The following is a 16,214-nucleotide window of genomic DNA, read 5'->3' as shown; positions in this document are numbered from 1 at the left end:
GCTATCTCATGCGTAGTAATAAACATGCAACATAAAATATAACAACAATGAATATGTATTTAAATGCAAATGGTTCAAATGGCTCTGAGCACTATGGGACTTAACATCTGAGGTCATCAGTTCCATAGACTAAGAACTACTTAAACCTAACTAACCTAATGACATCACATACATCCATGTCCGAGGCAGGATTAGAACCTGTGACCGTAGCAACAGCGCGGTTCGGGACTGAAGCGCCTAGTACCGCTCGGCCACAGTGGCCGGCATTTAAATGCAAATTCACGAAATTTACATAGGTTATCGCAGGAAAATACATTTAATGAACAGTTAGATATTTTGATGGGACGAAACGTGTAGTAGATCAAAGTGGCATATAACAAGATCAAGTATACTACCCGATTAAAAATACCCGGTGAGCTGTTAGTAGACCTTAATATCGGATATGTCCACTCTTCACCTTTATGAAGGCTTTAAAACTTTTGGGGACACTTTCAATAAAGTGTTTAAATATCTGTGGAAGAATAGAAGCCCATTCTCCCTCAAGACCCCAAACGTGTACATCAGGGTCTTGAGCGAAGTCGACATTCTTATTCATCTCAAAGATGTTCTGTTGGGTTCAGTTTGGTACGGTGGGCAGATCAGTCCATTTCAGGAATGTTATTTTACACAATCCAGATGCTGCTTTACGACATGGTGCATATGCATACTTATTAAAACACTCGCAGTCCACGAACTGTTTCTTTGCATCAACTTCAGTAGTCCTGTCTTCCTCAGTTACGTGAAATATTACGATATATTGATAATTTTTACTTTTTGGGCCATCTGTCTACAACTGAATGAAACGCAATTTTCGTGCCATACGCTTTTCGCCTTTATTCTCTTCAAGGCATCTTCAGTGACTTGGAATATGTACATATTTTACTATTTAGTTTGCAGTAGGTACATTGCCCTAAAATGTAAACTAAATAGTAATATATGTACATTTCCAAGCCACTGACGATGCCTTGCAGAGAATAAAGGCGAAACGCGTACGGCACTAAAATTGTGTTTCATTCAGTTGTCTCTATTGAGATGTAGTCAGACGGTCCAAAAAGTAAAAATTATCTATATACCGTAATGTTTCTTTGCTGTGTGCAGTACGGAATGCTGTAAATTGTGTTCATATCCTTCCACATTTAGCGTTTTCTTAACTTTCCTCAGTGAACGGCTGTCATATGATGACACCAGTTTTAGGATAGGGTGTTCATATGATAAACAGAAGTGACACTGTTATCCAGTTCACTTCTCAGTAGAGAAGAAAGTCACCAGAAACTGTCAGCGCACCAACTACACATATAAACATAAGTGAAACCATTATACGGTCCACTTACCGGCAAAGGAGAAAGTGTCCAGGAACTGTCAGCACATCATCTACACATATAAATGTCATGTTGCCATCTCCAGGTCAAGTGGGTCAGTTAAACGGAAGTTATCAGTCAGTGAATAAGAACATTCAAAGAGCAGATGATTTAAATGTAAGTGTTCAGCCAGTGAGTGTAAGCAGTCAAGTTGTAAAAGTGAGAAAAGCGAGTACTTAAGATATGAGTGAAAACAAACAAGCTACTGTACGTGCATCTTCTAGAGTGAGAACAGTTCCACAGAGGAGCAGTGATTTTTTATGGATGGCACCAGGGAAATCATCTCGTCATCATCTGGATCCAACACGATCAAGAAACTAGCCAGAGATGTAAGTACACAATCAACAAGTGACAGAAGAATGTACAAGCAAAGTGAACAAGCTGATATATTGCTACAGAGGAATCCAGACCTACCCCTTTGTGAGGATGATTCATTATTATTTGCACATATAAATACCAGGTCATTAAGAAACAAAACTGATGACCTGAGTTTTTTCTTAGGACTGAACAAGAATATTATACTATGTATCAATGAACATTGGTTAAGTGAAGACCAACTGCAGTTATATGTACCCCCAGGCTTTGATTTAGTAACAGGTTATTGTAGACCAACACACAACTATGGGGGATCCTCTATATATGTTAGTAGTGGTATAGACTTGGATTACAGCGCCCTTAGTGTTAATGATTACTGTATAGAAAATGTACTGGAAATAGCAGCAATGTTACTGCCCATTTTAAAACTCATGATTGTGTCTGTATACCGCACACCCGATAATGATGTTGAAGTATTCGCACAGGCCTTACAGAAACTGATACTACACCTCGATAAGTGGGCTAAATATAGGATTTAAATTTTTGGTGACATAAATATTGATATAAGGCAGAACACACCAAAACAAGTTAATCTTCTGAATATGCTAAGATCACATGACCTGCACTGCATTAATGAAAACCCAACACGACACTCTGCCGGCATTGATAATGTAATCACAAATGTTGAGACAAATCAGTATGAACTAGGGCTATTCAATACTCATTCTTTATCAGACCATAAAGGTATTTTGTTAAAATTTATAACAAAAGAGCCAGCATCTGTCTCCAATAAAATTAAGTACATTAGGCTTTTGAATGAAGAGAACATTGATAACTACAGAACACAAATAAAGATGACAAATTGGAATTACATTCTGCTGGAAAGTAATCATATTGAAAAAACGTTTACATTATTCATTAGTGCATTATCAGATGCATTTAAAACTTGCTGTCCTAAAGTAATGAGAAAAAATAAGGGAAATATGAGGAAACGTAGTCTCACATCAGTGCATAACCGGTTCACACCTGACCCACAAAGGCTCAGAACTCTGTTAATGATTTCCTGTGACAAATCAAAAAATAGTGAAGCCAAAAAAGCAAACTACATAAGTTTGAGGAACAAATACAAGGCAGAAATTAGATTAAGCAAATGCAAGGCAAATGATGATTATATTAATAAGTCGCAAAATAAATGCAAAGCAGCCTGGACTGTTATCAAGACTCATGTGGGTAGAAATAAAGATGTTAACAAAAATCATTCATGGGATGCTTGTATCACACCGGATGATTTCAACACCTTCTTCATTAATGCGGCCAGTATGAATAACAGTGCTGCAAATGAACATATCCATAAATGTGACAACAACCATATCTCAAATACTAGAAATTCATTTCTACAAAATTTTGAGGATATGGTTCCTGTGTTTAAATGGAAATAAGTAAAAGTAACAGATTTTAAAACTGCAATAGCAAAATTAAGTTACTCAAAATCAAAAAACATTTATGGTCCCTCCAATTTTGTGATAAAAAAAATAGCAGATGTAACAACACATCCACTCTGTTCTCTTATGAACCGGATGTTTGTCAGTGGCTATTACCCTTCATCCTTAAAAATGGCAATCGTTACTCCACTGCACAAGAAAGGTGACAAGTCCTGTCCTAATAATTACCGTCCAATCTCCCTTGTACCCATCATATCAAAAGTAGTGGAATATTGCATACAGCTGCAAATCAGTCAACATCTGTCTGTGAATAATATTGTTAGTGACTCTCTGTATGGCTTCAGGTCCGGCCTGTCAACGGGAAAAGCCGTTGAAGATGTTGTTTCATATATATTGTCATCATTCGAATCAGGATTATCAGTTAATGCCACTCTTGTGGACATCAGCAAGGCATTTGACTCTGTCAGTCACAGGATACTACTAGAAAAACTGCTCTGCTATGGTATTAGAGGCTCAGAACTATCTCTGATCAGATCCTATCTGAGTGACAGAAAACAAACTGTGCATTTTAACAATTTGAGGTCAAATGTATTGGGTACCACAAGGCTCTGTGTTTGGACCTTTATTTCTAATAATATATGTAAATGACTTTCCCAGCACCATGTTATGTAAATCCACACTCTATGCAGATGATACAACTTTTGTTACAGCAGGGAAAAATTTAGGAAAATTAAACAAGGAAAGTGAAGCTCATCTCAGAGCAGCCATCAAGTGGTTCCAACTCAATGACTTGCATATAAATTATGATAAAACTGTAAATATTCTCTTTAGCTTGTGTGTTAAGAGTGATAAGATTGATTGTGTCTCAGCTAAACTACTTGGGATCCATCTTGACACAAAATTAACGTGGAAGAGTCATACTGATTATATTTTTACTAAGTTAGCATGTGTGACATATTTGTTAGGTAAACTAAGGTCATGTGATAGTGGTAACGTATTACTCAATGCATACTATGCCTTTTCCCACATCCATTTAACATATGCCACTTCGTTGTAGGGAAACTCACCTGGAGCAAAACACGTTTTCATTTGGCAAAAGAAGGCAGTCAGATGCATCCATGGAGTCATAAATAACGAGTCTTGTAGACCATATTTCAAAAATCTAAAAACACTAACAGTTGCAGCCCTCTTTATACTAAGTTGTCTGATACACACAAAAGAAAAACAACACAATCACAAACTACGACAATCTAACCATCACCATGACACATGTATAAAACAGCAAATGAGATCCCAGTTGCTAGACTAAAGAAAACTCAAGATAGTTACAGGTACATGGGAGTAAAACTATTTAACATGTTGCCAATAGAGGCACATAATGTGTCACTGAATGAGTTTAAAAGTGTCACAAAGAAATGGCTCAGAGGAAAAGTTTTTTATACAATAGAAGAGTTTATAATGTGCACTAAAGATGATCTTGATCGTTACAGCTTAGACTTATATCCTCCTGCACTTTATGAGACCCATGAAAATGAACGTTTTGGGTATTTTAAAATTTAAAATCAGGCCATTGCAGATGAACAAGTTAGGCAATTCAGTGAACAGAAAGTTAGCATGTGTTGCAATATCACTGCCAGGTGTTTTTTCGACAAAAAGATCTGTAAAGAGAGTAAATTTGGCAGTAGCTTTTGTACAGAGTGAAAGGTCATTAATACAAATAAGAATGAGCAAGGGGCCAAGTACAGAACTTTGCGGCACCCCTGTACTTACTGTTCCCCAACCAGATGAGGCTATTGTGCCATCTCTGTAATTAAACGATGCCCTCTGCTTTCTGTCAATTGAGTATGATCGAAGCCACATACCCATTGTGCCACTTAAAACCCCAGAATACAATTTATCCCTTAATAAGGCTCTACTGCATTTATAAGCGGTTTGTACTTTTTTTTCTGAGGACCACGTTCCCATTGCAGTTCTTCATTCTTTGTTCTTTCTTTTTCTTCCAGTAAGCTTTCATCTGTTCACAATGTTTCTTCTTTCTGTCTTCAGACCGTTTTGAACCAGTCTTTCTAGCTACGCTGTCTTGGAATCCTTCCATTTTCAGTACTTCTTCCCGAAAGGCTCCTCTGTTGTTTAAATTTTCGGTTCTTATATTTATTTCTAAATCCTTTTTTACCTCTTTGACCCAGCTTGTTGTGGACTTCTTACCCCATAAATATTTGAATATCTTATTAGTTAACCTACTGTCTTGCCTTAGAACTATATGGCTCTTTTTTCTCATTAAGTTTCAGATATTTTATTTATTTTGGTATATTTCAGCATTACTTCTTAATTTCCAGCCTTTTGCTGCATTTTGTGGTCCTAATATTTTCCTTATAATTCACCTTTATAGTACTTCTAATTTATCTAAATTACAGTTTCATGTCAGCCATTCGCTGGCATATAGGGGTTCTCGTTTCACTGCTGTGCTGTTTTGCCTTATTTTCGCATTTTTCGATAGGCAATTTTTACTATAGAGACTTTTAATTTTTAAATCAACACACCCACATTTCACAGTATTTTTGCATATTTAATTAGGACCTAGGTTTCGGCCTTTTATGACATTTTCAAGTGATTGAGTTCATGTCATTAACATATGTTTAAACCTAGGTCATAATTAAACAAACAACAATATAATGAAATATTTGTGTGTTCATATAAAAATAATTGTATGACTGTTCCTCAAAAAGATCAAAAACTATTATAGAGCTCTTTCGTGATACCACATGCTCTCCGTGTTTTATGCAACCTTTCCTCTATTGCAGATTTTTCCAAAGCATTTTCTATAATTATCTCCCCTGAATGTTTGAATTTGTTTATCCTCTCTATTTGGCTAGTATCTATTTTCAGGAGTTTTGGAGTATGCTTAACGTTTGTTACAAATTTTGTTTGTCTGCAGAGGTTCTTAAACCAGTTTTTCTGGCTATTTCTTCCAGGAGATTTATTTATGTTGCAGCAGACGCCACATTTTCGGAAAGTACAGCAAAATCGGCTTAAAATGCAAGACAGTTGATTTCGACCTCTCTTCTTCCTGTTCCTAACCTTATAGGTGAGGTGTTGAGTTCAGTAAGTTTTTCTATTTTCTCCAGCACACTATTAAAAAGAACTGGAGATAGGCCGTGACCTTATTGTACGCTCGTTTTTCTTTTTCTTTTTTTTTTCTTCGTTAAAGGCTGTGAAATGTATCTCATAAATTTTATTTTACGGGCGGTATCTATAACTATTTCACGGATTAGGATCGCAAGTTTAGACTTTAAGCCAAATTCTCGATTTATTTTATCTATAGTTTCTCTGTCAACAGAATCAAAAAAACTTTTTGAAATCCATAAACATTACAAAGTCGTATGAATTAAGTAAACTGTAGTGAATTGCTGAGTTGAGATTAAATATTTGTTCTGTGCTTGACGTTCCTAAAACTACCTTGATATTCCACTAACTGACTCTATTGTTGTTGGTATTCTGATTTATAAAATCTTGGAAAATACTTATACGCTACTGGCAGCAAAGAGATTCCGCTGTAGTTGTTTACATCTGTTGGTTACCTTTTTTGAGGAGTTACTGTATCAAGGCTGATTTCCATTCCTCTGGGTTTTCTTATATTTTCCAGATTTCTTAAAAAGAGTAAATTTAACTCATTTGCTATATTTGGCCAGGGCCACTTCAAAAGTTCAGCTCTAACAGAATCTTTTCTACTAGCTATTTTGTTTTGAGTGTTTTAATTACTCCTTCAATTTCTTCTATAGTGGTAGTGAATCTTCTTCCAAAATTTCTTTAATATCTAAGGATAACAATTTATGATTAAGTTCAGGATAGTTCAGAAGCTGATGCCAATATCTTACTAGTATTTCAAAATTTTTAGTGTTGCTTCACGAATTTTTGCTGTTTCCATTTTGTATTTGTTTTTAACCCACCTCGTTTAAAGATAAAACTACTTTTATAGAATTGAAAAAATATTTTTAATTATATTCGATTTTTTCAATTCTTAGCAACGCGGAAATTATTAATCCTACTGGAAAAGTGAATAACACGTGTTTTGTACGAAATGTAATTTCTAGAAGCAGCAGTTTTTTGGGTTGTTAGGGATAATCATGAAACAGTGACCTTTATACGCACCTCCTCCCCAACGATCACACCCCACAGGTCAGGATTTTTAGTGCCTCATGCATTATGTTCCCTACTAGTACTGTGTAAACATTTACGACTGCACGATTCTTTCCCCCAATCCATCTTACCTCGTCTTCGTTGGCCAGACCGAAATTATGGTGCCTTTGTTCAGGAAACGCATTTTAGCCTCTCATCTCTTCACAGACACCCTCCAGCGTGGTTGCACTAACGGTGTGGATATTTACTGTACCTTTTGTGGCTGTGAACATTTCAGATGTGCACCATGTGAACGTGAGTAGACTATATGTTGCAGGTAGAAGCCGCATGACGTTCTATGACGTCACTCTGCCCTCAGATGTGCACTTCTTGCCGCCTGGAACCCTCCGGAGGACTCCAGAGCTGCAGGTGCTGGATGTTTCCTGGAACCAGCTGCGTACCCTGCCCAGGGAGTTGCTATGGTGGGCTCCAGCGCTGGAAGAGCTCCGCCTCGCTGGAAACCGTATTTCCAGTGTGCACCCGGAGACACTTTCTGGGAATCCCAGGCTCAGGTACAGTACAAAACGACCACGCCAGTCCAGGCCATACCACATCTACATCCGCATGTATACCTACATATACATCTACATCCACATGTATACCTACATATACACCCACATCCACATCATCTGTGAGGTTCAGCAGTGGAAAGACGCCAGTCGTAAACGAGAGGACGGTGTTTCAAATCCCAAACCAGCCATCCTGATTCAATTTTACCGTGATTTCTGTAAGTTGCTGAAGGCACATGCCAGCATGGCCTCTTTGAAAGGGCGTGGCCGCTTTGATTCCCTGTGATTTCCTAATCCGAGCTGTCACCAATGAAATATTGACCCTAATCTTCATTCTACGTCTACATAAATGTAAATGTATTGGCGACATAGTAATAATCATACCTTGCTTGGAGCCCGCATCTCGTGGTCGTGCGGTAGCGTTCTCGCTTCCCACGCCTGGGTTCCCGGGTTCGATTCCCGGTGGGGTCAGGGATTTTCTCTGCCTCGTGATGGCTGGGTGTTGTGTGCTGTTCTTAGGTTAGTTAGGTTTAAGTAGTTCTAAGTTCTAGGGGACTGATGACCATAGATGTTAAGTCCCATAGTGCTCAGAGCCATACCTTGCTTGGAGAAATAACCGAAAGATCTGAAAGCAAATAAATCACCAGGTCTGGATGGAATCCCACTTCGATGTTACAAAGAGTACACTATGGCATCCGTCCCTTACATAGCTTGCATTTATCGCGAATCTCTGACCCAGCACAAAAACCCAAGCGGTTGGAAAATAGCGCAGGTGACTCCAGTATATAAGAAAGGTAAAAGACAGGATCTGCAGAATCCTTGACCATATTTTCAGTTCGAATACCACAAACTTTCTTGAGACTGAGAAGCTTATGTCCACGAATCAGCATCACTGTAGAAAACATCGATCGTGCGAAACTCAGCTTGTCTTTTTTCAGATGATACACTGACAACAAGGCCCCGGGAGTAGACAACATTCCATTAGAACTACTTTGGGGGAGCGTGTCCTGACAAAACTCTACCATCTGGTGAGCAAGATGTATGAGACAGGCGAAATACCCCCAGACTTCAAGAAGAATATAATAATTCGAATACCACAGAAAGCAGGTGTTGACAGATGTGAAAATTACTGAACTATCAATTTAATAAGTCACAGCTGCAAAATACTAACGCGAATTCTTTACAGACGAATGGAACAATTGACAGAAGCGGACCTCACGGAAGATCAGTTTGGATTCCGTAGAATTATTGGAACACGTGAGGCAATACTGACCCTACGGTTTATCTTAGAAGCTAGATTAAGAAAAGGCAAACCTACGTTTCTAGCATTTGTAGAGTTAGAGAAAGCTTTTGACAATGTTGACTGGAATACCCTCTTTGATATTCTGGAGGTAGCAGCGGTAAAATACAGGGAGCGAAAGGCTATTTACAGTTTGTACAGAAACCAGAGTCGAGGAACATGAAAGGGAAGCAGTGGTTGGGAAGGGAGTGAGACAGGGGTGTAGCCTCTCCCCAATGTTATTCAATCTGTATACTGAGCAAGCAGTATCGGAAACAAAAGAGAAATTCGGAGTAGGTATTAAAATCCATGGAGAAGAAATTAAAACTTTAAAGTTCACCGATGACATTGTAATTCTGAAAGAGACAGCAAAGGACTTGGAAGACCAGTTGAACGGAATGGACAGTGTCTTGAAAGGAGGATATAAGATGAACATCAACAAAAGCAAAACGAGGATAATGAACTGTAGTCGAGTTAACTCGGGTGATGCTGAGGGAATTAGATTAGGAAATGAGACACGTAAAGTCGTAAAGGAGTTGTGCTATTTGGGGAGCAAAATAACTGATGATGGTCGAAGTAGAGAGGATATAAAATGTAGACTGGCAATGGCAAGGAAAGTGTTTCTGAAGAAGAGAAAGTTGTTAACATCGAGTATTGATTTAAGTGTCAGGAAGTCGTTTCTGAAAGTATTTGTATGGAGTGTAGCCAAGTGCGGAAGTGAAATATGGACGAGAGGTAGTTTAGACAAGAAGAGAATAGAAGCTTTCGAAATGTGGTGCTACAGAAAAATGCTGAAGATTTGATGAGTAGATCACATAACTAAAGAGGAGTATTGAATAGAATTGGGGAGAAGAGGAATTTGTGGCACAACTTGACTAGATGAAGGGATCGGTTGATAGGACATGTTCTGAGGCATCAAGGGATCCCCCATTTAGTAGGTGGTGGTGGTGGTTAGTGTTTAACGTCCCGTCGACAACGAGGTCATTAGAGACGGAGCGCAAGCTCGGGTTAGGGAAGGATTGGGAAGGAAATCGGCCGTGCCCTTTCAAAGGAACCATCCCGGCATTTGCCTGAAATGATTTAGGGAAATCACGGAAAACCTAAATCAGGATGGCCGGAGACGGGATTGAACCGTCGTCCTCCCGAATGCGAGTCCAGTGTGCTAACCACTGCGCCACCTCGCTCGGTCCCCATTTAGTATTGGAGCGCAGCGCGGAGGGTAAAAATCGTAGAGGGAGACCAAGAGATGAATACACTAAACAGATACAGAAGGATGTAGGTTGCAGTAGGTACTAGGAGATGAGGAAGCTTGCACAGGATAGAGTAGCATGGACAGCTCCATCAAACCAGTCTCAGGACTGAAGACCTGAACAACAACAACACTGACAACTGTGGATGAACGGAAACAGGGAGGCTCCACATTTCTAGATTTCCAGAAAGTATTTTACACGGAGCCCCACTCCAGGTAGTTAACTAAGGTATGAGCATATGGAATAAGCTCACAGATACGTGAGTGGATGAAAGACTTCTCAAATAATAGACTCCGACATCAAGAGTGCCCCAGGGAAGTGTAATAGGACCACTATTATTCTCTGTACACACAAATGACCTGGCTGACCGGATAGGCCGCAATCTGCGGTTGTTTGCTAAAGATGCCGTGGTGTATTGTGAGGTGATGAGGTTGAGTAGGAAGAGACGACTTCGACAAAATTTACAGTTGGTGTGATGAAGGGCTGCTAGCCCTAAATGTGGAAAAATGTAAGTTAGTCCGGATGAATAGGAATAGCAGACCTGCAATGTTCGGATATAGTATTACTGGTGCCCTGCTTGACACAGTCAAATCGCTTAAATATCTGGGTGTAACGCTGCGAAGTGTTATTAGGTGGAACGGGTGGTAGGAAAGGCGAATAGTTGACTTTGTTAATTGGAAGAATTTTAGGGAACATTAATTTACGTACAAAGGAGGCGGCATATACGAGGGGCGTTCAGAAAGTAAGCTCCGATTGGTCGCGAAATGGAAACGTCTATGAAAATCCGATAAAGCTTTGCACAGATGTGTTGGGTAGTGTCTCTAGTATAACCCCAGTTAGCATCACGTCGCTCTTCTCATTTCTGAGCTCGCAGTGAGTGCGTAAAGATGTGTAGAAAATAGTGTCTGCCGCCAAGTACGAGGGCCTGGTGAGAAATTTCGCCTGAAGCTATGCACCCAACATTACATAACTGTCGTGCTGTTTCGTCTTCACGACAATTCTCAGCCGTATTCTGCAGGGGCAATGAAGATGCTCCTGCATCGTTTTCAAATGGAAATGTTAGATTACCCACAATACAGTCCGCAATTGTCTCCCCCTGAGTTTCATCTCTGGTCACATGAACCGCTGTCTTTGAAGACAACATTTTGACACAGACAACGAGGTGTAGGCCAGCGTGGAGAATTGGCGGAAAGCACTGGCGGCTGCCTTCTATGATGAGGCTATTGAAAAGTTGGTACAACGCTATGACAAAAGTCTAAGTCAGAACGGCGACTACGTAGAGAAGTAGCTGAAAGGTGTAGCTAATTGTTACAAGTAAAACATTTCTGATGTTCACTGTGGTTTCAATTTGGCAATCAATCGGAGCTTACTTTCTGAACAGGCCTCGTAGAATGCTGGAGTGACCTTTTCTCGAGTACTCCTCAAGTGTTTGGCATCCGTACCAGTCGGATTGAAGGCAAACATTGAAGCTATTCAGAGGGCGGCTGATACATTTGTTATCGGTAGTTTCGAACAACACGTAAGTGTTATGGAGATGCTTCGGGAACTCAAATGGGAATCCCTGAAGAGGACGCGACGTTCTTTTTAGGAATATTTAGAGAAACTGCATTTGAAGCTGATTGTCGAACGATTCTACTGACACCAACGTGCATAGCGCGTAAGGACCACGAAGATAAGATACGAGAAATTAGGGTTCATATGGAAGTATGCAGACAGTCGTTTGTTGCTTGCTCTATTTGCGAGTAGAACGGTGGGGCAACCGCGACTCGTACCTGTACACTATATAACGCCATTTGCCACCAGTCCACGCTTTCCGGTGACGGTACTATCCCAAACGCAGCCGCCTGAGTTGGGGTGTTAACAGCAGCCTACGCATGGGACGGTATTTCCCTGGTCCGCCAGCTGCTAGTCTCTGAGATGCTGAACGTCAGAGTGTTGCAGGGTGTCCATTGGTTGTTCCCTGATGGCTGGCGCAGATGAAACGGCACTACGATCTGCTTGGCACACAACACAGTGATCCTTCCTTGTGGTGGTTAAACGCGCTCAGCCTGCGTCATATTCCCATCAGGTCCAACACTGTGCTAGTGTCACCTCCGAATGTGCCACAACACTGCATATTGGACAATTCGACCAGCTGGCCAAATGGAGATCCGCTATGACACCCCTTTCAAACCTCCGTCAGGTGCTGACAACGCTGTCTCAAAACCAGTATAGGGGATCCCCCCCTACTTCACACTGATCACTCAACACCCTTATATCCTCTACCAGGCCTGTTAACAATACTAAACACTAAAAACACTAACGCATTCTGGTACTGTTCTACCTACGACAGAGAACTGTGACCCCAATCATTTACTTACTCGCCAATGGTATGTGCCTACGAGATTACGTTCACATCCGATCATACCTGCTGGGTGCTCCACTACTCTTGTCAGGCAATGCAAAATTTCTATCCACATTATCCACATCCTCCTACACTCACTTGGAGACGACCCTCTCCTGCACAATGCAGCGTCATGACCATACATACACTATGTGAGCAAAATACCCGGACATCTGGCTGAAAGTGACTTACAAGTTCGTGGTGCTCTCCATCGGCAATGCTGGAATTCAATATGGTTCAAATGGTTCAAATGGCTCTGAGCACTATCGGACTTAACATCTGAGGTCATCAGTCCCCTAGAACTTAGAACTACTTGAACCTCACTAACCTAAGGACATCACACACATCCATACATCCAAGCCCGAAGCAGGATTCGAACCTGCGACCGTAGCAGCAGCGCGGTTCCTGACTGAAGTGCCTAGAACCGCTCGGCCACTGCGGCCGGCTAATTCAATATGGTGTTGGCCCACCATTAGCCTTGATGACAGCTTCCACTCACACAGGCATATGTTCAGTCAGGTGCTGGAAGGTTACTCGGGGAAGGGCAGCCCATTCTTCATAGAGGAGAGGTATCGATGTCAGTCAGTGAGGCCTGGCCACAAGTCAGCGTTCCAAAACACCGCAAAGGTATTCTATAGGATTCAGGTCAGGACTCTGTGCAGGGCAGTGCATTACAGGGATGTTATTGTCGTGTAACCACTCCGCCACAGGCCGTGCATTATGAACGATCGTGTTGAAAGATGCAGTGGCATCCCCGAATTGCTTTTGAACAGTGGGAAGCAAGAAGATGCTTAAAACATCAATGTAGGCTTGTGCTATGAGAGTGCCACGCAAAACAATAAGGGGTGCAAGCCCCCTCCGTGGAAAACACCACCACACCATAACACCACCGACTCCGAATTTTACTGTTGGCCCTACACACGCTGGCAGATGACGTTCACGGTGCATTCGCCGTACCCACACGCTGCCTTCGGATCGACACACTGATACCGTGATTCGTCACTCCACACAACGTTTTTCCACTGTTCAATCGTCCAATGTTTAGGCTGCTTACACCAAGCGAAGCATCGCTTGGCATTTGCCGACGTGATGTGTGGCTTATAAGCAGCCGCTAGACTATTAAATCCAAGTTTTCTCACCTCCCGCCTAACTTTCATAGTACTTGCAGTGGATCCTGATGTAGTCTGGAATTCCTGTGTCATGGTCTGGATAGATGTCTGCCTATTACACATTACGACCGTCTTCAACTGTCGGCAGTCTCTGTCAGTCAATAGACGAGGTCGGCCTGTACGCTTTTGTGCTGCACGTGTCCCTTTATATTTCTACATCACTATCACATCAGAAACAGTGGACGTAGGGATGTTTAGGAGTGTCGAAATCTCGCGTACAGACGTATGATACAAGTGACACCTAATCACCTGGCCACGTTCGAAGTCCGTCTACGATGTTTAATGACTACTGAGGTCGCTGATATGGAGTACCTGGCAGTATGTGGCAGCACAATGCACCTAATATTAAAAACATATGTTTTTGGCGGTGTCCGGATACTTTTGATCACATAGTGTACTCCGCAACCACCATACAGTGCATAGCGGAGTGTACGTTGTATCACTGTTAGCCATTCCGGTTCCTCTACCAACCGTAATCGTAGATGAAAGATTGACTGTTACGCTTCGAGGCTGAAATTGACGATCAGGAAAGCATTGCCGTCAGTAATGTTTAGAAAAGGACTGTATATTGTATACAGAACAGTTGGGATATTAAGAATCGTTAAGACACATCAGCAGCTGAAGGGAAAATGGCGGATGTGACGTGGAAGCTCGTTGTATGCGAGAAGGTGTATTCAGGCACTCTTCTTACAATGTAGTACTAATTGAATTTGGTAACGCGTATTTACTACAGTGTCCTTGATAAAAATAGTACTGATAAAACAAAAATCAAATAAAATACGTTAGAGTGAATAAATAGTAAATGCTTCCAGTTTCTATTTATAGGAATGTAACTACTATTGTATTTAAACTTGACGTGGTTGGTAGGAGCTAAGTCCATTGAATGGCTTAATCTTCGTACAGGTTTAGTCACCATTAATTGTATAAGGCTGTAGGAAACATTCGGAACAAATGTCGAAACGGAATAATCATTAAGGATGTTATACCGGAGCCAAGGTAGCCCCTGAGGGCCGGCAACCCATATAACACCACAGAGGACGAGGTTGTCTATCCCCAAGGCGTACCCGAAAGCACTATGGTAAACACTGGCTATTTACGTACAAGATAATGGAAACAGACATTCCGAGCACTACTTGCTGCAGGGGGAGCTCGAGCCACGGCCTGCAGGAAGTATCACTACGCCAAAACCTGATTGGCTGGAGACAACTATTTAGGGGCTAGAACTGGGCCTGAAGTTCAGTTCATGCCGGATGTCGAGCTCGTGTACTGCGACCGATGAAGATTACGTCTTCGTCTCGGAATTGGACTGTTACTAATGTATGAGTGTGTTACAACGAATCTTTGTGGAAAATTAGGAGTGAAGTTTTGTTTCCCTCAATTTGGAGACTTTTTTCGTTCTCGTTGCCTTCCGTTTGTCTGCTCAGTCATCACCCTTGTGAACTTACAGCAACAAAAGTTGTGTTTGTGAAAAATTGCGAATTGTCACTCACAACAAGGGATTATAGGTTATTTCGCTCTATCGTCTTCAGTCCCGAGCACATATTAAAATGTTAGTGGGTTACTGGGAGTTAATGCTAGTCAACAATAAATAACCCTCAAAAAATTGAAAGCATAGTGAATTTTTTATAGATGGTATCATACGTGATACCTTAGGACCTGATCAGAACAATTATACACGAAATTTGCCAGCTTTTTGTTAAACACATTACACAGATTCCTCATATTTCCCGTGGATTTCAAAGTAGGCCACAATACATGCTTGGCATTAAAACTGTAAGTATAAGAAAACAGTTCGCAATACTTTAAAAAATTCCCACAGATAATCTTTTTTAAATATTTCTGCTTTTCGTTGAATTACAACACGGATGGTATTAAGTTACCATTACTTGTCCCAGTTTATTATTGTCATATTTTTTGTGGACTGTGTAAAGCAATTTCTGTCAGTGGTGAAGCTGTTCAACTGTACACAGGTAGGGCCTCTACAGGTTTCTGCCTGGCACTTTGACCTGCTCTTCTGTACATGGCAGTCAAGCCCGGTAATCAAGTTAAACAGAATTATAAGTGCGCATCCAATGAGGCCTGGGGTATCATATCTAGTCCTCACAATTTTAAATTTTATAAATCCGTTATAACGTTAATTAATAGTTAACTATTAACTGAGAAATTGCTGTGCACCTTTAATAAGTTATTATTGCATGTGAAAACACCTGTAATTAGAAAAAAGATGGACTGATACATGCTGTGCAATTACAGACTCCAAAGATTGCAATCATGCTGGCAGAAGGATGAACAAG

At 40.8% G+C, this 16,214-nt stretch overlaps 2 protein-coding genes across 2 annotated transcripts in view; both read left to right on the top strand.

Annotated features, from left to right (window-relative positions):
• The window catches only part of LOC126428110 (uncharacterized), a 78,775-nt gene that overhangs the window by 48,002 nt on the left and 14,559 nt on the right, over window positions 1-16,214 (top strand). Inside the window, exon 4 of the mRNA XM_050090014.1 lies at window positions 7,650-7,842. The gene's annotated coding sequence lies outside the window, so the exon portion shown is untranslated. The remainder of the gene's footprint in view (window positions 1-7,649; window positions 7,843-16,214) is intronic.
• Window positions 1-16,214, top strand: part of LOC126427980 (platelet glycoprotein V-like) — a 34,170-nt gene that overhangs the window by 15,278 nt on the left and 2,678 nt on the right. Inside the window, exon 3 of the mRNA XM_050089865.1 lies at window positions 7,608-7,842. Coding sequence (XP_049945822.1) covers window positions 7,608-7,842 — 235 coding nt within the window. The remainder of the gene's footprint in view (window positions 1-7,607; window positions 7,843-16,214) is intronic.

This window comes from Schistocerca serialis, chromosome 12 (genome assembly GCF_023864345.2).
Source record: "Schistocerca serialis cubense isolate TAMUIC-IGC-003099 chromosome 12, iqSchSeri2.2, whole genome shotgun sequence".
Classification (NCBI taxonomy): Eukaryota; Metazoa; Arthropoda; class Insecta; order Orthoptera; family Acrididae; genus Schistocerca; species Schistocerca serialis.
Note: the sequence above shows the minus strand (reverse complement) of the source record. Positions and strands in the feature narration are given on the sequence as shown.